The sequence below is a fragment of the Nelumbo lutea genome, chromosome 6 (assembly GCF_056320005.1).
Source record: "Nelumbo lutea isolate HS-2025 chromosome 6, American lotus-T2T, whole genome shotgun sequence".
Lineage (NCBI taxonomy): Eukaryota > Viridiplantae > Streptophyta > Magnoliopsida > Proteales > Nelumbonaceae > Nelumbo > Nelumbo lutea.
The window spans coordinates 63,892,372-63,915,587 of NC_142689.1; the positions used below are offsets into that span (position 1 = coordinate 63,892,372).

The following is a 23,216-nucleotide window of genomic DNA, read 5'->3' on the forward strand; positions in this document are numbered from 1 at the left end:
CAAGGGATCTGCAAGGATCTGGCAAACATTAGACTGATTCAAATTTCAGAGGTAAAAAGTAAATGAAAGGTAAATTACATGTCTTATCAAATCTTCATTAAGCCTTAGCATGTCTTCTATAGGAGTAAAAGCCAATTCCATATCTAGCTGTGTGAATTCAGGCTGTCTATCTGCTCTTAGATCTTCATCTCGGAAACATCTGCAGAAAGACAAAGCAAAAAATAATGAACTTTAGCACATACTTAATAGGGATTATGTGATCACAGCTCAAAAGAAATGATAATGTCATTCCTTCTGAAAACATGTGTTCTCTTTATTCAATTTGAAGTTAGAGCATTTCCCAAACTATGGTTGAAGGAAACCAGAGAATATTTTTACTGGTTCATTCCTTCATGGTCATCCCACACAGAAAATCATTCTGCTACATGCAGTGATATAGCCAGAATCTAAAACATGTACTGGAGAGCTAAAGAGAAGCCTCCCATAACAAAAGATTACCTTGCTATCTGATAATACTTGTCAAACCCAGAGACCATCAACATTTGTTTATACAACTGTGGACTTTGGGGTAGAGCATAGAACATTCCTGGCTTCAAAAGACATAAAAGTATATCAGACCAGCAAGATACATATTTTTATGACTAAATTGACAAAACCAAAGAGGAAGAGTTTACATCATTCAAATGTAAACCCTTCTTTGGTTAATAAATAGTTATTTTGTTAATTTGGTCATCAAAAAATATCCCTTAATAAAAGATCTCAGTTGAAATTTCAATAATTCAATTGCATACAGTTTCATGTGGATTAAGCATACATAAAGGAACCATCCCCTAATGCTTGTCCCAGCTATCCAGAGTCTTGGAAGGAGTTGACTGGATAAAGACTTAACCTTCAGAATTTTATAGCAAGAAGTGGCCATTTTCAGACTCAAAGCCCATATTCCCACACTTATCAGCCTATGACTTCACCATTGCACCAAGTAATGGCCCTTCGATCAAGCATACATCTATGAATCAATATTATAGCAACCCTTCCACAGAGGAAGATGGGATCTTCCTGTGCTTGGGATGCTGATGCTGAAATGAAAATTTGGGGTTCTAATCCAATAAAGTAGACTGTTTATTCAAGTGTCAAGGATGAGGAGGCAGTGAAGAATTGCAGTTGACATATGCATTGAGCATAAAAGCAAGGATTTTGATCACAAAGAATACATGAGATGAAAATATATGAAATGTAATCATGTTTTCCCTTTTTTATTGATAAATTATTTTAAATTTTATTATTGATAAATGATTTTAAATTTTATTAAGGCTGAAAGTATAACCATTACAAGCATCCCTTAGAGAGGCACGAGATGCTACCTCTCTATAAACAAAACAAAAAACATTACAAGTGAGCCCAAAACAAAGACAGCCTATTCACCCCTTGCTTGGTTAGAGTATCCGCTAGCCTATTTACCAATCTCCTCAGCCATTGTATCCTCAAGTTCATATTCTTGGTGATCCATTTGAATTTTTTTATCTCACCCCTAATATCATCATATTACAGACTCTGGATCCTTTAGCCAACCCACCACCAATTTTAGGTCCCCTTCAATCACCACATTGGCTATATTCAATTCATTAGCAATCTGTACTCCCTGTAAAGCCACAAGCAGTTCTGCCTTGAGAGAATCCCCAAACCCCACCGGGCCAGAAAACAAGGCTATCAATTTACCTTCCATATCTCACAAAACCCCTCCTATACCAGCAGGTCCTGGATTACCCCCGCTACTCCCATCAAAATTCAACTTCACATAGCCTTCAGATGGAGCGGAAGTTACCATACAACACTTGCTCTTTCCTTTCTTGAAGAACTTCTTGCAACTACTTCCCAGTTCCTCCAAATATCATCAGGGGAAAACTGAGAAAACAGGTCCAAAGATTTGAACCAGTGGATCACCCTAATCAACACACAATCCCTTATCTCTTGCTTCTTTCCTTCTCAAAGAATATTCTCACATTTCTCCTCTTCCAGATTGTCCAAACCAAGGCTGCTCTAACACACCTCCACATTGTTCTCCCTTCTTTTTTGGCCATGTACACATAGAAGGATCAAACAGCACGTTAGCCTTCATTGGTAAGGACCACCTGCACCCAAAAAGGAAACAAACCAATTCCAAATATCTGCAATAAAGGAACGGGATATTAGTAAATGAAAGCAACTCCCATTATCAAATATGTACGAAACACACCAGTTTGGAGAGAGACATAAATTGGGTCTCCTCTTCTGTAGCATTTCCAAAGTATTGATCTTTCCATGAACTACTTCCCAACAGAAAGCTCTTATTTTAGTGGAATGGGTTTGCACCTAAACTCTTTCAAGGGAAACAAAGGAGAAGGCAAAGAATTACACAGAGACTTGAAAAAAGAAGCACATGAAAACAAACCCTTAGGGTGAGGGTCCCAATATGCTTATCTGGATTAGCAAGATGCATTTTGAAGTAATTGAAGCAAATCTAGACAACTCAATTCATCATCCCTTAACCCTCTACAAAAGCCAAAGTCTCGATTATAATCCACTGGGAGGAAAGGAGGAACAATGAAATTTGAAATACATTCATTTTTGCAAAAAGAAACTGAGTATGTGTGTGGGAAGAGATCCTTTAGAGGGTAAGAACCAACCCAAACATCCTCCCAAATTTTAATAAATCCCCTTGTTGGGTTGGGCTGATTTCTAGTTATTGGGCCCAGTTGTTTCGTTCTTATTTTAAGTTGTTAAGTTAGGAAGTTGTTGGGCCTTAGGCCCATTAGCTTATGTTTTTAAGTTGTGACTGTTCAGCTACTTTAGTAGCCACCCTACTAAGGGCATTCTTGTAATCTTTCATTCTTTTAAGTTAAGTATAAAATATAATGAGGGGTTGGCGGCCAGAACTAATTCAATTCTGGTTAACATCCCACTCTTCCTTTCCTCTCTTTTCTTCTCTACTGCTGAAACTCTTCATCTTCTTTTTTTTTCTCTTCACAAGGAAATCATCCTGATTTACAAACAGTGATTTCTACTTGGTATTAGAGCAAGGCCGAAGGTTCCTTAAGCTGTTTACTCATGCAGCCCTAGATCAGCTGATTGCATGGTGATTTAAGAGGCTGATCAAAGATCTCAGGTAAGCCCAGTTTTTGGATTTTTTGGTGAATCTGTTTTGCCCTGTAGCTGGTCTAGGGTTTCTCATCAAAATCAGGAAAAACTGGAGAAAGGGGGAGAGTCCTATTTCTGTTGGACTCTTCAATTTTGACCTAGGAAGTGGCGCCCTAATTTTTTAGGGTTCCTTTGAGTTTTCTGTAGAGGGTGGTACAAATCCTGCCTGATTTGGAGGTTTCTAGAGAGAGCGGTTGCCTCTTCTCTCTCCTATCCTGTCCCGCAGAAAAGGAATCTTTTGTGGGAGGACCATCTAGGGCACTAGAAAGGTGTCGTTGGTTCCAAATGTGTTTCATCTGATCTTCTTGCATATTATAGTAATTTTCTTTGCACCTTTTGAGAAGTATGGATGGTCACGGAGTTGAAAACAAGCCCAGGAATGAAATAGGACCAGTGGGAGGTGTTAGAGACCTTTTCGAGGCCGGGACCATTACTACAGTTAAGTTGGATGGTTCGAATTACTTAGAATGGTCACAATCTGCAAAGATGGCCATTGGTGCTCGTGGGAAGTTAGGGTATATCGCTGGTGAAGAAGTGTAACCCGAAACTAACAGCTCCCGGTGGGTACGGGAGAACTATATGGTGATGAATTGGCTGTGTAATTTCATGCTGCTCCATGTAAGTAAAAACCTTTTATGGGCAAATACAACTAAGGAAATATGGGATGGGGTTGCAGAAACCTATTCATAGAGGGAGAATATTGCTAGGACTTATCAATTGAGAAATCAGATTATTGCTACAAGGCAAGGAGATAGACCTATTGCAGTTTACTTTTCAATCCTTAAAACCTTGTGGCAAGAGATTGACCATTTAGAGACATTTGCTTGGGAAACCACTAAGGATGCAGCTGCCTACCAGAAACACCAAGAGAAGTATAGGGTGTTTGAATTTCTTGCATGACCTTAATCCCGAGTATGATATTGCAAGACAACACATTCTTTCCTGGGACAATGTTACCCTTTCCCAAGCATATGCCTTTGTGTCAAGAGAGGAGAGCAGGATAAATGTGATGATGAAAAATTATGGTTTTGATCAGTCAGCCATGGTTAGCGTTGTGAGACCTAAACAAGGTGGAGACCAGGGTGGCAGTGAAATAAAGAAGGAAGACAAAAAGGATTTGATCTGTGACTATTGTAAGAAGCCTAAGCACACGAGATACTTGCTGGAAGCTTCATCCACATCTTGTGTCGAATAGACTCAAAAATACGAAGGGAAATGCTCACATGGCAGTCACTGGTGACATTCCAGCCCCTCCTACTATAGCTGCTCTAGAGTTTGTTGCAGCTACTGCAGTAAGGGCCAAACCTGAGAGGTATGGGCAGTTTCTAAACCAGCGGGATACAGCCAATTCTAGTTCAGCAATAGGCGGACAGCAAGGTATAGGTGGTTCTGGTGGAGTTCATTCTACTTCCTTTGCTCACATAAGTAGTTCACATGCCGCTGCAAATTATGTTTCTACTTCAGGTAAGGAGGGACCCCCTTGGATTATAGATTCTGGAGCCTCATAACACATGACACGTAGCTCCACTATTTTTTCCTTTTACCAGCTATGTTCTGGCAAAGACAGGGTCTCCACAGATGATGGATCTCATGTTCCCATTGCTGGGAAGGGGTCTATCAAGCTTAGTGATTCCATTTCCCTTCCCTCGGTCCTTCATGTTCCCAGATTGAGCACTAATTTGTTATATGTTAGTAGTTTGATTAAGAACCTGAACTATTCAGTAATTTTTTCTCCTGGTCATTGTATCTTGCAGGATCTGGATTCAAAGAGGACGATCGAGATTGTTCGTGAAGTGAATGGATCTACCTCTTAGATGTGCTTCCTCCTCATCAGAGTCATCATGTCAGCAAGGATAGTGAGTCAGGGTCTGTGGGTCATATTATGCTTTGGCATAATCGTTTGGGTCATTTGCCTTTTTCTTCTTTGAGTCTTTTGTTTCCAAAGATATTTAAGTCTATTAGTTTGTCAAGTCTGGAGTGTAAGGGTTGTCAACTTGGAAAGCATTGTAGACATTCCTTTAAAGCCAGTAATAAAAGGTTTTCTTCTTCTTTTGATGTTATTCATTCTGATGTGTGGGAACCTTATCATGTTCCTTCTATGGGTAGTTACCGATATTTTCTCTTATTTGTGGATGATTTCTCTTGATATTCTTGGGTTTACTTGATGAGATCCCGAGATGAGGTACCATCCTTGGTAAGGCAATTTCATCAGATGGTGCTAACACAGTTTGGAACACGAATAAAGGTGTTCGGATCCGACAATGCCAGGGAAAATTTTGAAAAACACCTTGCTTCATATCTGTCAGAATATGGTGTTGTCCATCAGAGCGGTTGTTCCTACAATCCACAGCAAAATGGTGTTGCAAAAAGGAAGAACAGACACATTGCTGAGATTACAAGAAGCATGATGATCACATCTACAGTTCCAATTCGATTTTGGGGTGATGCAGATCTTACAGTGGTATATTTGATTAACAGGGTGCCTTCTCGTATACTTGGATTCAGCACCCCATTCAGTCTCCTTTTTCCTAAGGGGGAGATGTTTCATATTCCTCTCAGAGTGTTTGGGTGTGTTTGCTTTGCACATACCCTTGGTCCTCACCACTCGAAGCTTGACCCAAAGGCAAAGAAGTGTGTCTTCCTTGGATATGCAGAAAATCAGAAAGGGTATTGTTGCTATGATCCAGTCCCTAGGAGTCGGTATGTTACTATGGATGTCACGTTTTTTTGAGTCCACATACTTCTTCTCGAAGAATCCTTCTCAGGGGGAGTGTTTTGGGGAAGTGAGTGAGCAGTCTATTCCTCTCACAGTTCCAGTCCCTGTGTCCACTCCTATGCCTGATCCTCCTGTGTCACCTACCTTACCACCTCCCTTGCGTCCTGCTTCTCAGCGTTACTCATGACAGAGACTTCACATGGAGGTTCATTCCACTACAGTAGAACTCACACCACTTCCTGTCGGTTCCCTGGAGACTTCAGATTCAACTGACACAGATTCAAGTATTCCTCTTGATCCCTCTATTGTTTCACTTCCCATTGATTCTACTAATCCCGTTACAGATAACCCGAACCTTCTTATTGCCCTCAGAAAAGGGAAGAGAAAGTGTACTACTCATTATATTTCACAGTACTTGTCCTACAGTGGATTTTCTCCTTCCTATCGTGCTTTTCTTTCCTCTCTTGACTTTGTGTCTATACCCAAGGGTTTCAGTGAGGCTCTCTCCAAACCTGAGTGGAAGACAACTATGCAGGAAGAGATGGAAGCTTTAATTAAGAATCAGAAATGGGAGATTGTGGACCTACCAGAGGGCAAGGAGACCGTTGCATGCAGATGGGTTTACACAGTAAAATATAAGGCAGATGGAAGTGTAGAAAGGTACAAGGCCAAACTTGTTGCAAAAGGGTACACACAGACCTATGGCATTGATTACTTAGAGACCTTTGCACCTGTTGCAAAGATGAACTATGTTCGGATACTTCTTTCTCTTGCTACCACATACTCTTGGCCCCTGTTTCAGCTTGATGTGAAGAATGCTTTCCTAAATGGGGATCTGCAAGAGGAAGTGTATATGGATCTTCCTACTGGCTTCTACAATGATGCTGAAAAGGGAAAGGTATGCAGGCTTAAGAAGTCACTTTATGGCTTGAAACAATCTCCTAGAGCATGGTTTGATAGGTTCAAGAAGGCCTTTGTTGCTTTTGGCTACACTCATACTCAATTCGATCATACCTTGTTTGTGAAACAAAGGGGATCCTTGGTGTCAGTCCTAATTGTTTATGTGGATGATATTGTTGTCACAGGGAATGACCTAAGTGAGATTGATTGTTTGAAAAAGAATCTACACAAAGAATTTGAAATTAAGGATCTTGGAAAACTTAGATACTTCTTAGGCATTGAAGTTGCAAGATCAAAACATTGAATTTTTATCTCTTAGAGGAAGTATGTCTTGGATCTTCTTCAAGAAACAGGGAAGCTTGGAACAAAGGCAATCAGTACTCCTATTGATCAGAATCATTGAATTAATGCATCAGAAGGTGAGCCAGTAAAGGACATTGGGAGATATCAGAGACTTGTGGGGCAGCTGCTATATTTGTGTATGACAAGACCAGACATTTCCTATGTAGTAAGTGTGGTAAGTCAATACATGCCTGCTCCATGAGTCCAGCATTGGAGGCTGTTGACAGAATTCTTGCTTATCTGAAGGGACACCCGGGTAGAGGCATATTGTTTGCTGATCGTGGACAGTTGAAACTAGAGGCTTATACACCCGGGTAGAATGCCCTATTAAGGGCATTCTTGTAATCTTTCATTCTTTTAAGTATAAAATATAATGAGGGGTTGGCGGCCAGAACTAGTTTAATTTTGGTTAACATCCCACTCTTCCTTTCCTCTCTTTTCTTCTCTACTGTTGAAATTCTTCATCTTCTTTTTCTGTCTCTTCACAAGGAAATGATCCTGATTTACAAATAGTGATTTCTACTCCCCTGAACAAGCATCATACCTAACAAACCAGAGGAGAAGAGGCAGAATACCATGAATAGCTTTCTACAAAGACGCTAAGGCTCTGTTTGATTTGCTAGAAAGAGGTGGGAAAGATGGAGTATTCCTAAAATATTCCACTTTCCCACGTTTTTTTGTGAGACACACGAAAATGGGATGGGTAAATAGTGGGATGCACTTTCTCAAAAATTAGGATTTGGGGTCGCACAAAACAGTGCAACCCCGGTGAGAAAATAAAGGGAAAGAGTATCGGGCTTGCTTGTTAAAAGAGTTTGTTGTCTGTCTTCTCCACTTCCTATGCTGCGATCACAATGGGCCTAGCTGCCATGGTTTCTGACAACCAATGCCAATGCTCTCTCTCTCTCTCTCTCTCTCTCTCTCTCTCTTCAGCGTTTGATTTCCTTCTACCATTTTACTTCGATTGAGATATAACCTATTTTTTCTTGAAAAAACATAGCTCTTTTCTTCTCTTCAACTCTCCATCTCTTATTCTATATTATCTCCCCTATCTACTACATGGATATTACTGTTATCCTAATACAATGATTTCCACCAAATGTTTCCAAACACCATTATCGTTCCTTCGATTAAAATTGTGATTTTCATAAATTATTTCCAAATGCACTCAACTCATTCTGATAATTAATTATTTTCAGAATTTATCAAACTATAGAACAAATAGATGCCCTTCAATTGTAACAGATACAATGTTCAAAGCCCAGAAACCAATAAACGAATCCCAACTTTGGCAAGCCATTAGTGTTGAAGCCCAGCTTTAAATCTCCTCTAAACTTGAAAAATTGCAATCACCCACCATATGTTCGACCAAACTCCCTGTCAAACACCCTCGCTTGGAACAGTCTCATCCAAGCCCATGTCACCAGTCATGATCCCTATCATCTAATTTGGAGCCTATGGGCACTTGAAATCACTACAGGAAGAAAAAGAATTTATGAATCATGATACTGTAGGACAAAGTGGGTTAAAGAGCCTTCTCACAAATGCTATTTCATGGATAGCAATGGTCCGTTGTTATGTGAAAAATTATGGATTCAATGAGAGTTTGAAACTTTTTAGAGGGGCAATTGATCTTTGGAGCTAAATAGTTTTGTTTTCAATTCTGATTTATGTCATGTTTTCTCTCAATAATTTTCTCATAAACCAAATGATGGAAAATGAAAACTTCACACTTTCTCATCCCATCCCATCCCATCCTTTCCCATCCCACCAAAATCATCCCACAAACCAAACAGAGCCTAAGGTAGCCTGGTTAGAAACACCTGGATCCCAGTCATTCCCCAACCTACCATGTATAGCAGCTATTACTTCATGCCATAGCCTATCCCAGTCCCATGGCCATCTCCACAACCATTTTCCTAGCAAGGCCAAGTTCTTTTTATCCACGTTTCCAACACCCTGGCCTCCTTCTAAATTTTTACACGCAACCTCCCATTTAACTAAATGTTTTTTCCCTTCTCCCGGCTCCCATAAAAAGTCCCTCATCAATTTCTCAATCTTTTAACCTTGCAAACAAGAAAGATACATCTTTACCTTGCACGGGAAAAGCTATAGACTCAACTATGTGAAAACACATTACTGATTTGAAGAATATCTGCTGAACAAAACCAAATGAATTGTGAGGTTTGCAACAACAGCTCCTGGTATGAGAATTGGTTTATTGGTCTTTGGCTTATTGACGGTGGAGAACCCAAGAAAAATCAATAAATAATTTGGGTTGGTTGGTCTGGATGGTAAGTGGAACAGAAATGTTATGAATGGTTCTATCCAGGAAAACATTGTCTATTTGGGGTGTCTATATGGGGTGGACTACATTAATCCTGTTCCACCATTCCACTCTATCAGTGCCATTTCAATTTCTATGGGACCTCAAATTATTGCTTACTACTTTAATTCATTTCTAACCTAATATCATATATTTTCTAGGTTTTCCACTAATCCATCTAAATATTTGCATTGCATCCCTACCATACCCATTTTTTGGACATATTGCTTCTTGACTACCCCAAACTCTATTCCATACAACATTGCTAGTTTTGTATCCATTATAAATTTTTTCCTTTTCGCCCAATTGGTATTTTCTGATTACACAGAAGTCAAGATACATATTCCCATCCACCCATCACACTCTAATTCTATGAAAAGACATCTTTCTCAATCTCTCCCTTGTTAGTAATTATCAAAATAAGTAAGGAAAGAGGCCATCTTGAGTTATCTTGTGATCTCTAATCAACATTTTAAAAGGCGAAGAGGTGTACACCTCAAGGCAAGGTGGCACCAATATCGTCCTGCCTCTCTAGCCTCAACTCTGACATGGTGTACACCTTTAAGCCTTAAGCCTCGCTCAATAGGAGGCATGAAACGAGAGAGAGAGAGAGAGAGAGAGAGAGAGAGCTTGGTCTTCATTTGACAATAGCAAGCAATTGATAGGGAGCATGCAAAATAGAATAAGGAGCTTCCATCCCACTTCTCTGAATCTCTGTAGACTAGAAAACAGAACAGGGAGCTTCACCCCCTTCTCTGCAGATTCCAAAATAGATTAAGTTCCAATCATCTTCTTTCGATCATTTTAGCTTGGAAAATAGAACAGGGGCTTCACCCCCTTAATGATGTTGAAGGTTACTCTGTCAAGTGATGTGTTCCAGTACTGTGATAGAATTTGTGTAAGGAAATTTGGTAGGTAGGCTTTAGTTGGGTTACCTGTTTTAACTGGATATTCATTGGCTTCGCCATTTTTGTCTATAAGACAAAACAGGGGCTCAAACATGGATTTATATAATTTAATGAGGCATTTGAGCTTGTTATGATTGAAACAATGGTCTATTGTTCCTAAAACAATACAGGTTATGGAGGCAAGCTAAACAAATTGATATCTAAAAATGTATAAAAAATTATTTGAACAAAAATTGGATGATTCATTCAATTCCATCGTAGAGACATTTTCTTGGAGAATACATGTAATAACATATTTTTTATGAGAAAATTGTATATGCTTCCCTCAAGTATATTATATATAAGATCATTTTAATTGCTTAATTTATATAGCAAATTAGCAATACTTTTTATTTACTTTGAGGCTTATGCCTCAAAACGCCTTGAGGCCTATGTCTTGCCTCCGCCTTCAGCCTTTTAAAACCTTGTCTCTAATTCTAGTCATACAGTGGTTTCCGCTTCTATTACTATCAAGTTTACATTGCATATATTCTGTTTTAGTACCAATTATCTTAAAACCTCTTGACTATGAAGCATTTCTCCACATTCAACAAATCTGATTTTGTACTTAATCCCACTCTAGTTTCATCACTTAATGCTATGTCATTAGCATACAATACACACCATGTAACCTCCTCTTGAATAAGGTTATTCAATGAAGTACCATTGTACCTGAAATCTCCAACATCTCAACCCCAAGTATTCAAACACTATTCATTGCACCATTATACATGTCCTGTATTAGGTCCATTTACATATTTGGTACTCTTTATATTTATTTATAAGTGATAAAAATTTCATTGACGCAAAAATTTTACAGAATGTATCAGCAAGCAAAAGAAAATGTATATATTTGGATTGGGACCTAACCTCCAGTATTTTACCACAAAGTGGCCACTCTAAGATTCAAAACCATGTTCTCATGATTGTCAACTTGAAATTTTACCATTGCACCAAGCAATGGCCCCTAATCTCCAGTTTCCATGTGTATAGAAAAACAGTTTAACTAGGATTAGGAAGCTTGTTGATGCTGCTGCTACACCAAATACTAGAAACAAATTGAGGCAAAATTCTAGAGTAAATGACAAGCGTATATAACTCAAATACCTGAACTCGTGCAGGAACAAGATAATCCCGAGCACCTTCAGGAGTAGATCTAGAGAGTAGTGGAGTGTCAATCTACCTTACAACAACGAAAGAGTCAGTATGAAAACTAAGTATACAAGAAGTAGGGAGTCAGTCACAAGCCACAGGAAGAAGACAGCAAGCATATTGCATTAGAAGATGCAATAATACAGTCTCCATTTCCATACTATATACTACTTAAAGTCAAGCATGTATAATACCTCTGTAAAACAACATACATCCTCTAGGTATCGCCTGATGAGTTTGACCACCTTATGTCGCAACATCAGATTGGAATACATCTGCTGCCGGCGTAAATCAAGGTATCGATATCTAGGATCAGATGCCAAAATGTGTTCAATGAATAGAAGTTTGCAGACTATAGACACAAACTGGAAAGAAAGAGAAAAAACGTTTAAACATTACTTTTTTTTGGAAATGAAGCTTTTACAGAAGATTTACTTTTTTTTTTTGATAATTACAGAAGCTTTACTTTTCAAAATGCAATACTAAAAACAAGAGCAAAAGACAGACTTCAAGAGTGCTGGTACAAAATTTGATTGGCAAAGTCAGACATTGAAGCAGAAAGTCACTCCAAGCAGCAGTACGCTTCAACCACAAGTATTAACAAGCAAGTAAATAAGAGAAAATAGAAGAGAAAGCAAGAGAGGGTGGGCTTGGTACAACAGTTGGGTTGCTTCATTGTGACCTGAGTGACCAGGGTTCAAAACTTGAAAATAGCCTCTCAGTGTCTGCAGGGGTAAGGCTGTGTATATCTGTCCCTCCCCATACCCCACATTGGCGGGGCCCTCATGCACTGGGCTGCCCTTAGAAGAGGAAGCAAAAATAATTTCTAATTTTCTACTATAGCTGTAGGCAGTAGGCAATGGTAGAAAGTAGAGAAAACTTATTTAAGAAAAATAGAAATGTAACTGTACGATAAGAGTACTCTAAACTTTCAATTATAATGATCCAAAACAAATTCACAAACTACAATTTAGATTCAAAAACTGATCCAAAACAAATTCTATATCTAAAACTAAGACAAACCCATAAGTAGCTTCTTCAACCCTAGGAAAAGGAGTGGCAAAGCATTGTAGAAGTGCACTATGGCTGCCCTTTTATGGTCCATTTGTGAAGAAAGAATTTCTTGACCATTTAGGGATGAGAAGCACTCAAAAGAAGCATTGGTCAAAATATAATACTCAGTTGCCAACTGGGTCAAAGTAACTCCACTTTTCAAGCATTTTCCTGTGGAGGACATAATTGGAGGATGAAAACGGATTCCAGACTCTCAAACAATGCATTGTTATGCTGTTGGTTTCCACCACTTTGAATAAAAGTTGACTTTGATGGCTATGGCTTGGGCAACCTAGGACCATCATATGCGGGGAGAGTCTTCAGAAATCATGAAGGAGCAATTTTAGCCATCTACTCCAATCCTATAGGCCAAGGTAACTCAGTAAAATCAGAATTACTGGCATTGTTACATGGACTGAGGCTAGGGAAACCTCTTAACTAAACTTTTTTTTGAGAGAGAGAATGGTAAAGCATTTCATTAAAAATCAAAACAAATAGACAGACCTTGCCCAATAAGGCACTGGAGAAGGCAAGTATAAACTTTGTACATCCCAAAAACAAAAAACCACTATTCATCAAATCATACAAAAACTATTACTAGATGGCTAAAGCATAGCCTGGATAATAGTACTATAGACACAATATAAGGGAAATAAGATGTTTAGCAAGAGAGATAAGAACCAGATTTACATGGACCCAGGGATCAGCAAATGGCTTGGCTGGTACCCTATAAAGATAAGGGGTAAACAGGGTTCAAATGTACTGGGGAACCATCTAATTGGATTCATGGTAAGAAATGTAAACCAAGGAAAAGAATAGTAGGGTCTGCTACTTGCATAGCATGGGAGGTGCAAGTCACCAATCTCTCCTTGTATATAATGATTCTTTCTCCACAACTTGATAGAATTTCTTAAAAGTTATCCACAAAAAAGAAAAAAAAAAAAGGGGCAAACCCATAAAGGCACACAAATAAGACTTAGGCTCCTAAAATAACTCTGACAACACTACTAATTCTACTAAAACTAGCTCAATATGAAGAAAAATTACTAAAAATATAAGTCAAAATCTACTATAATTGTACAGAGAATACTGCAAATATAAAGTCCAAAAAATACTATATATAGCAATTTTGTTTTTACTAAGTAAATTTATAGAAAATTGCTACCTAACACTGTTCCTAAGACACAAACAAACTAGAAAATAAATTTAAAAACTCAAAAATACTAAGGTCTAAATCATCCAAATATTATAAAAATGCCACTCGTTCAAGAATATGAGAATTTTTTATTTCCTTTTCTGTGGTTTCTTTCCTAGGTTTCATGTTTAATTAGACATTAACTACAGTCTACACATAGAAGAAATGCTTTTGAGAAGTGTATCTGAATGAGTTACCTCAACCGAATCTCCTCTTTGACAGATTCCTTTGCATCATCCACAGTAGTAACCAAAAAGGGCAGCTTAGATCTCACAGAATTCAATACTTGAACATTCTCTGCTGCTACCTGGCATGATTTTCAACTACATGGTTGGTGAAAACCTTAAATAGATGACGTTAAGTAATCAAAGTACAAAATGTTTTCAAATTTTAGAACACCGGCTGACAAGTGACACTGTCAGAGTTTAAGTTCACCCAAACCGTTATAATGGGTTTATTGTTGTATTTCTTTGTCTCTAATATCATTTTTGAATGTTGATATTAAAGAGAAAACTTTATCATGAAAGATTCCATTTAAGTTATTGCAGTGCATTTGAATCCATAAACTTTGTCTCTAAGATCATTCTTTATTTTGGGATTTACCTTGATAAGCATTGATTTTAGAAATTGTTCTGTTTTTGCTAAATTTGTAATGGGTCAAAAAATTAAGTTTTAACAAGGTTTTAAGAATCATAAGAGAGTCGGTCAGGGGAGAGAGAGAGAGAGAGTCAGAGTTGTAGTACGTTTGTAATTTTGTTTTATTGGAGGTAAGGTATTCCATATGTGATCTATAAATATAGGACCACTCTTTACAATTTAAATTGGTTTTTAAAAATGAAATATGGTCTAAATACCGATTATTCAAATGAAGAAGCAAAAATGTCAAATTAAAAAGTATCAACTAATATAGATTTTAACTGTCCTACTTGAGTCCAATCCATAAACTCACATAAAAAACACAACCTTTTTCCTTTTGCTGGAAAACTGTCTTTTTTAACTGGGAAAATTGTAAGTCCCATATTAATTACAGAAATAATAATTTCATCTTATGCTGATTTTTTTCCATATAAAATGATGGATAAATAGAGCTTTGCCCATAGAAAAGGCAGGAGTGTTACTAAAATTTTACAGATTGAAAAGTTTTCCACGCATTTTATGGGGAAATAAAAAGAGTCAATGAAAAAAAAAAACTTAAAAAAAAAAACACATTTTTCACTATTCTCCTCTCCTTAGTGTGCTCACTGTTAAAGTATAAAATTGAAAAAAAAAGAAAAGCACTATTTGCCCGGAAGGTGCAGTAACAGAAACAAATATGAAGATCAAATACCTCTATCATGCCAGTTTTCATCTTCTTATTGAAAGACTCGCTTGGTCGAGACCGAACAACACCATCCACAGCGATCACATACTCAAGACCCAACTTGTTAATAATGGAATGAGCATCGGGGAACTGACTAGGAAGTGTCGTAATCTGCAAAACACAAATGCCAGATTATCAAATAAATATATAATAGGAGAATAAATGCAAAAAAAAAAATAGATTATGCATAAAAGGGAGGGAAAAAAAAAACAAGAGAGATGCACATAAGGCCTCCAAAGGCAACCGGAGGAATGAGAGAACTACCTGAATAATCCCGGTATGGTCTCTGAGATTTATAAACGTAAGGCCTCCATGAATTCTGTGAAGCGCGACCCACCCACAGAGCCGAACGCGTTTCCCCACGTCGTCGACAGATAAATCTCCACAATATGCAGTTCTGCTGACCCATTCGAGAGTATCCTTGACGGGTAAAACTGGTTTAGAATCAGAAACAAGGGTTTCGACTGGAGGAGAAGCAGAAGAAATAACGGAAATCCTTCTCTTGGTCGGTTTTATAAGCTTGAATCTCAGATGATTTCGGTAAAAAGAAAATGATATGAACGCGAAAGGCTTGGGGCGTTGAAGAACGACGGGAAAGGCGCGCAGAATCAAAGACATTATGTTGTTACGAACGGTATTTTTTATGGGAGCTCAAGCTCAGTAGCACGTAGCTGAAGCTCCCTTTCGGAGTTGGACTTTATCTCAGAGGGAAAGAGCTTGTGAATGAGGACTGAAGGGTTTGATTTTGTAATTGTAATCCATGTCTACACCAGCTATTCTAGCATCGGGTGCAAGTCGGGCGGGCTGGGCCGGATTTAAGTTCAACCAACTGACGAGTGACGAAGGCCTTGGATTGGGCTCGGGTTGGTCAATCACTCAATCAGCCAATACTAAAATGCCCGGGCCTTAGGTGGGCCCAGTTCGAGTTAGAATAAGGTAGGGCCCGGTTCGGGCTATCTAAAAAGTCCACGCTTTTGGGCAAAGGCTTAGCTTGAGGATCTAAAACCTAATCCCAATTCATATAAAATTGAAGGGTAGATCAATCCTGGTTCTTGTTAGGCCTATTTAAGTTGTGCGCCGAATCACGGGGAGGGGTGAGCATGAGTCGATTCGAATTAATTATAGGATAAAATGCAAAAACCTCCCCTATAATTTTATTTTATCAAAAACCTTTCTTTTATTTTTGACAAAATTAACAAATACCTCATTTTCGTCAATGATCAAGATGGAAAACGTTAAAGATATTATATTTTTTAAAATACCTATTTTACCCTTTTTAAACACTGTTCATTTCCTTCCCCATTCGAACCCAGAAGCAGAGGCAACGGCGGGTCAGTGAGAACATTCAAACTGTAATACAGGGATTGAAACCCGTGTATTTTACTATTAATTAAACAAAGGATAATAATATTTTATTTTACTATTTTTTATAAGAAATTTAGAACAGTTTCTGGAAGGAAGAACAACAATTGTCAAGAACAGATTTTCTGAGTTTAATGAATGAATTCGTTTGGTACTCAAAAAAGAATTTCAAATCTTGTGTAAATTTACGAAATGTACAGCAAGACTGTATATTTATTTATTAAATTTAAAATTCATAATATTCACGAATGCCCAGAACCCCTCGGCGACCTTTCGACAGCCCTATAAAGAAATGGGATATTTCAGCATCTATGATTGGTTTTTATCGTCCTCCTCAGTCGTAGTATCTAATTATTAGACTTGATGTTAGGTCTCATTTTCAGTTTTGAAATGACTAGATTTTTGGCTTTCTCGAGTAGCAGGAATGAAACTTTTATGAGAATTTTAAGTTTTATCTAAAGGAGGATGGTTTGAATGCCAACAGGTTGGGAGGAAAACTTTTAAGTTCTGGAAACCTAACGTCTTCACCACTACTCGGTGTTGGGGAGGGACAGAGCAATGTCTCAATTGTTTCATCGCCCTCTGTGGATGGTAGCTACCAGAATGGCTCAGGATTGAAAGAGCGTAATTACATGAGATTATCTAACTGTTCTTCGGTGGACAGTTCTGCAATCTCTGGCTTAGCTGAAGAAAATAAAAGCAGCCTGAATCTGAAAGCCACAAAGCTTAGACTTGGGCTTCCTGGATCTCAATCTCCTGAAAGGGATCCTGAACTGTGCTTCTGGGCGTTCGAAAGGTCGAAAGGTCGCCGAGGGGTTCTGGCCATTCGTGAATATTATGAATTTTAAATTCAATAAATAAATAAACAGTCATGCTGTACATTCTGTAAATTTACATGAGATTCAAAATTCTTTTTTGGGTACCAAACGAATTCATTCATTAAACTCAGAAAATCTGTTATTGACAGTTGTTGCTCTTCCTTCAACTTCAAGAAAACTGTTCTCAATTTCTCATAAAAAATAGTAAAATAAAATATTCTTAACCTTTGTTTAATTAATAATAAAATACACAGTTTCAATCCCTGTATTACAGTTTGAATGTTCTCATTGACCTACTGCTGCCTCTGCTTCTGGTTCGAATGGGGAAGAAGATGAACAGTGTTTATATAGGGTAAAATAGGTATTTTAAAAAAAAATGATCATCTCTTTGATGTTTTCTGTCTTTGTCATTGACGGAAGGAAGGTATTTGTTAATTTTATCAAAAATAGAAGGGAGGTTTTTATGATTGTCAAAAACTTCAGGGGAGGTTTTTATATTTTACCCTTAATTATATGGCAAAACCTAGATTACCCTATAGGTGTCAGTTCTAGTTTTTGGAACCAGAACTTATCCTATGAAAGTCAGTTCCAAGGTCTACTCATAGAATCTGTTCTTTATTTACTCTTCCCCTTGGAAAAAAAAAAAAAGCATGTCCTTTAAAAACTTGATATTTTTTATTTGTTTTGAAGGGTTACATGATGGGGGTTAGACCATCCCCCAACCCATAATCCCCCTAATCCAAGTGCAGGCACGATTTGATCCCAAGTTTCCACTACGACCAGCAAGAGATATTACCAATCAATAAATATGATATATATAGTTAAAAACTTACATATTATCTTTATTGATTAAACTGAGTAAGTTAAAACGTAAACTATCATTCTATAGTTCAAAACTTATAATTTAAATTTAAGTTTTGTAAATATTGCCTTTTACATAATTTATTATACACATTCAAATATTAACATGAAAACAAATGATCAAATCACTTAAAGTAACTCAATGGTTAAGTGAGACCATGACCTTTGTAACCATGAGTGCTTGGGTTCAAATCTTCACATCCCAAAAGTATTCCTGGGTTTATTTCAAAGCAAGTTTGGTTCCAAGGCAAGTTCCACCAAAGCCAGTTCATCCGGTTATTTTGGGTGGGGTAAATCCCTAGACCCTAGAATCGGCCTAGGTAGAGGCGGTTCCAAGAATTTAGAACTAGACCATACCTTGTAATAGATTGGGTAAGGTTGGTTCAAGGTCGGTTCCGGGTGGAACCTACCCATTTGCTCACCCCTAATGTTGGGCCTTATCAGTGTTTGGATAGGAGATGCCAATTGTCAAGACACAATTAATGTGTGAGCCCATCCCAGATTTGTAGACCCATGCCAAAACATTGTTTACACTCATCTACAACCACACATTTGGAACATCATTTACTATTTAATTGTTAGAGGGGTACATGTTCCCAAAGTGCAACTATGGTGTTATGTGCATGTGGCCTTGACCAACATTTGGTGGATAGCAAATATGCTCTCACAATGTGTTTGTGAATTGTGATTTTAGTGCAAAATTGCGAATATTGGAGTGATAACTCCTAGGCCCTAAAACCCGAGCCTGGCCCAAGTCCAGCCTATACCAAAATTTGATGCACTTAGTTTGGACTGGGGTTCAGGTTGGTCAATTATCCGTGCATATATATGCATACATGCATATATGTATAGTTTATTAAAAAAATGTGTATATAACATGCAAATGTATATATATATATATATATATATATATATATATATGCACACATACATAAATATAATCGGACTTGGGATGGGATAAGGTCAGGCCGGATTCGGATTTCCTAAGGGCTAAGCCCGAGCCTAGTCTAAAAAAATTAAAACCTGAACTTTTAGGCCCAGGCCTAGCCTGAGGACCGAAAGTTTAAACCAAGACCATGTAAAATTGTGGGCTAGGTGGATTTAAGCTCAGGTTGGACTCGCCCAAGTTGCACCCCTACCTAACACCATCTAGAAGGCCCAATCCATCCATCTAGCATATTATGTGGTCTAGGCCTCCACTCAAACCTTCAAGGCTTATTCTAGGCAAGAATAAACCACAATAAGGATGAGTTGTGACTTATGAGTTCTTTTTAGGATGCCACTTCATAAACTATGGCGATGAATGTATGATGTTATACACTATGGCCCACCCTTTCTCCCAACTTCACTCTACTTTTTTCCAGTTGTAAGTATATGGAATCAGATACCTCACTACTTGTAGTGTGTGGCACACCTTGGAGCTGCACAGGTAGCCAACGGATGAATAACAATGGTGCAACAAGACATTAAGACAACAACATCAAGTTCCCAGCACAATTATTTCCCAAAGCATGCTCACCATCCTCACAAGTCTCATGACAGAAAGATTTCAAAATAGTACATTAATACCCTTAACACATCCCACACCACAAGACCATTACAATTCCATATTTGATCTTGGTTCCTTCCCATTGTAGCATCACAACCTCGCCCTGCGGATACACCTTGCAACTTAACACAATGGCCTTTGCCCTGTGGATGCACCTTGCGACACTTTTCCCTAGAATGCCTTGTCACCTCATTCCTTAGCCTCGCCTCGCAATCTCACCTTATGGTTACGCATTCGATCCACATCCCTCATGAAACCCTAACATGTCCATTCACCGTTTGTAAAAACTTTTCCAAATTGGAATGTTTCCCTCTTTTCCCAAAAAATTCCTATAAATAGAGGATCTCCAATGATCCGTCCCTGTGTTCTTGTCTAATGCTTTGCGTAAGGTCTACCAAACTAAAACCCTAGCCTTCCCTCTAACTATCAGCTTCCTAGAGACCTTTTTTCGTCGTCGACTACCATCTTTTGGGTAAACAACTTCAGTGACTCCCACCCTAGACTCACATTAAGAATCTCTGTTTTACTCCTAATCACAGAGATGGCATCATGGAAGATGAAGACTACCGAAGCAAGAATAACTCCCATCCCTCTTCTCGATATATTTGATGACCTTCACCTCCATGCTCACAAGTTATGACTTCAAGAATGCAATGTTATTGTTTAATTCATAAACGCTCAAATAATACTCTGTGCTTTATTGTTGGACAACAATACAGCCAAAATCTTCTAAATCAGATCAATCATAGAGCAAGAACTTCCACATACAATGTACGGTTTGGACTACCCTCTCCCTTATGATTTGGACTTTGAACCCCATATTATAGATTACATTGCACATATTCATCCATCTAGTGCATTCAGTCCAACTTAATTCTTTAATTGGCTTTGCATCTATAAATTGCATTAGTGCAACAAGTGTTCAGTATAGAAGCCATCATACCAGTTGAGAGTTCAGTTAATGGGACATGATCATGTTATAATATGTTCACAACATACTATACAAGTGATCAACATACTTTGTATTTCTCTATGTGACATAGCCCTCGGATCTCAATAGGATCAACTGTTGGACAGTGTCACAACTTTCATCAACCACATCTGCCGATAAAGAAATCATCTCGTGGTCTTTGTACTCTTCATTCTAACAAAGACCTCCATGTACTCATGTTCTTGCACTACTTCTTCAAAATCCATTATATCAATTTTGTTCCCAAAGTTGAAGTTGAAGCCATTTGTAATTGATGTAGCACGATCCGGTCACTCCTAGCGGGCAAGGGCCTCGCTCCTAACTCGCGGCGGACACCACCTGAGAAGGAGAAGAAGATGAAGGATTCCCGAGGAGCTCACCCGACGGGAACACTCTGGTGCTTAAGTTAGAACTCGGTGGAGAGATTAGAGAGTTATGAAGAAATTAATGCTAAGAGTGAAGATGTGCGACTTCAAAATTACCTTCTTCCTTGGGGGTCGGAGCCCTTATATATTAATGCTCTGTCAAATCGGGTGTAACCGCCTCTGATTCTCTGCTACAGCCGTTATTCGTTAGGCTGATTCAATTGGCGTAGGTATCCATCGCAGGGTACGGTCCTGTCACTTGAGAGACGTTATGCAAAGCTGGCGTGCACGACGCCGCTTAACATGAGACGTGGGCGCAGTCCTTTGGACTGGCAGGTGTTGTGTCGCTGGACAAGAGACGTGGGAGCAATCTGACAAGCACGGTCTTGTTGGATAAGAAGTTTCCCGAAGACTTCGGGTTGCTCAATAGCGAGCTCCTTTGTAGCGAGCTCCCCAATAGCGAGCTCCTTCATAGCAAGCTCCAATAGCGAGCTGCCTTGCAACAAGCCATTCTGTAGAGGGCTGCAGTGAGCTGTCTTTGTGGCAAGCTGTTCTGCTGGGGTTTCAGCGAACTCATTACACTGAGTTGTGGCCAAGCTGTTATGCTGAATTGTCACTTACGTCGAGTCATATCCATGTGTCCTTTAGTTAGGAGGTCGGGTCAAATCACCCTTCATCAATTGCCCCCCACTCCTCGGGTTAAGGGTCTTACTCTAGCGCGGGGAGTTCATGAAGTGACGGGTGGATTTGACCCATAATTTAAACTAGGTTGACTGATCGCATGAAGTATACACATGGATGTCAGGCGATTTCTAGATTTTTCGGGCGCCAAAGAATGCGTCAAGTTGCCTTCAGCTTCGGAAGACGTGCATCCATCTTTATTTCAGTCTCAAAGGACGTGCAGTCGGCTTTATTATAGGTTCTCAGATTTGCTTTGATCGAGAACGTTGATTTTTTGGGCACAATGGCTATAAATAAGGGGGCCCCAGGCCTCATTTTCTTTACGCCAACTTGCCTTGCTTTCAATTTTGAGGTCGCGCCTTCGCCTTGTTTGCTCGAGCTCTTCCCGTTTTCGTTGCTTTCTTAGTTCACTTTTTTGGTGAGTCCTCTACTCTATCCAAACAATTTCTGGGTATCCGTACTACGGTGGCTTTTCCTGAGATGATAGTCAGGGAGAGGTCCCCTCGAGCTCGGGGGGAGCTCAGGGGTTCCCTGAAGGGCAGGCTCCGGAGGTCCGAGAGGCCTTCGATAACTTGGCTTCCACTTCCTGGGGTCGGGAGCCGAATAGCTTCGGCCCTTCCTCCATGTCTATGGAGAGACTCCAGGCCCTAGTCTCTTACTATAACCTCCCTAGGGATCTCATTTATAGCCTCCCATCCGGCTACTATCCCTGGGAACATGGCCACGACGAGATCGTGATCTTTGAGGAGCAGCTCGTGGTTGGTCTCTGACTCCCTCTACACCCTTTGATAGTGGAGGTTCTTACCCACTTCAATGTCACCATAGACCAACTCCACCCGAACTCAATCCGGAATATGGTCGGGATAATTTCTCAGCTTTTTGAGTATTGTCTTCCTCTTTCCCTTGATACCTTTGCCACTATTTTTCAATTAAGAATGCCTCCCTGGAGCTCCTCCCAAAAGGCGCTCTTATTACTTTTCCCCCGTCTTGGATTCAAGCTCCTCCACAAGTTGCCAAATAGGATCCCAGCCTAGAAGCATGGTTATTTTGTAGTTCGCAACCCCGAGGGGTGGCCCTCCACTGGAGGGTTGTCGTTCAAGATCCGGACGTTGAGTTGAACCCGAAGGTTCGGGAAAATGCTACAGTCTTGGGCGGGGGTAGGCTTCCTCTGTTTGGATTACCTGGCTGAGGACAAGCTCGTGCAGGCCGACCTGAGCCCCAGTAGGTCACTTTTAGGTCGCCTTCTTATTTCTCTCTCTCTCTCTCTTTTTTTGCGAGTTGGACTAATGCTTTATGATTCTTGCAGCCAACATGTCTGGTGTGGATGCATGTCGCCTTTTTTCGAGCAACCAGAAGCGTAGGGCGAAGAGGTCGCGCCTCGACCAAGCATCCACTTTTGGGGCTGCCGAGTTCGAGGCTACGGACCCAACCTTTGTTCCGCCGCC

The 23,216-nt window shown here is 39.3% G+C and overlaps 1 protein-coding gene across 1 annotated transcript in view; it reads right to left on the reverse strand.

The window, feature by feature from the left end:
• The window catches only part of LOC148849251 (tRNA synthetase class II (D, K and N) family protein), a 29,082-nt gene extending 13,123 nt beyond the window's left edge, over positions 1 to 15,959 (reverse strand). Inside the window, exons 1-7 of the mRNA XM_088951084.1 lie at positions 15,430 to 15,959; positions 15,133 to 15,276; positions 14,003 to 14,112; positions 11,752 to 11,863; positions 11,513 to 11,584; positions 499 to 590; positions 79 to 199 (exon numbers count right to left, since the gene is read on the reverse strand). Coding sequence (XP_088807210.1) covers positions 79 to 199; positions 499 to 590; positions 11,513 to 11,584; positions 11,752 to 11,863; positions 14,003 to 14,112; positions 15,133 to 15,276; positions 15,430 to 15,783 — 1,005 coding nt within the window. The 5' untranslated portion in view covers positions 15,784 to 15,959. The remainder of the gene's footprint in view (positions 1 to 78; positions 200 to 498; positions 591 to 11,512; positions 11,585 to 11,751; positions 11,864 to 14,002; positions 14,113 to 15,132; positions 15,277 to 15,429) is intronic.
• Between the last annotated feature and the right edge of the window lie 7,257 nt (positions 15,960 to 23,216).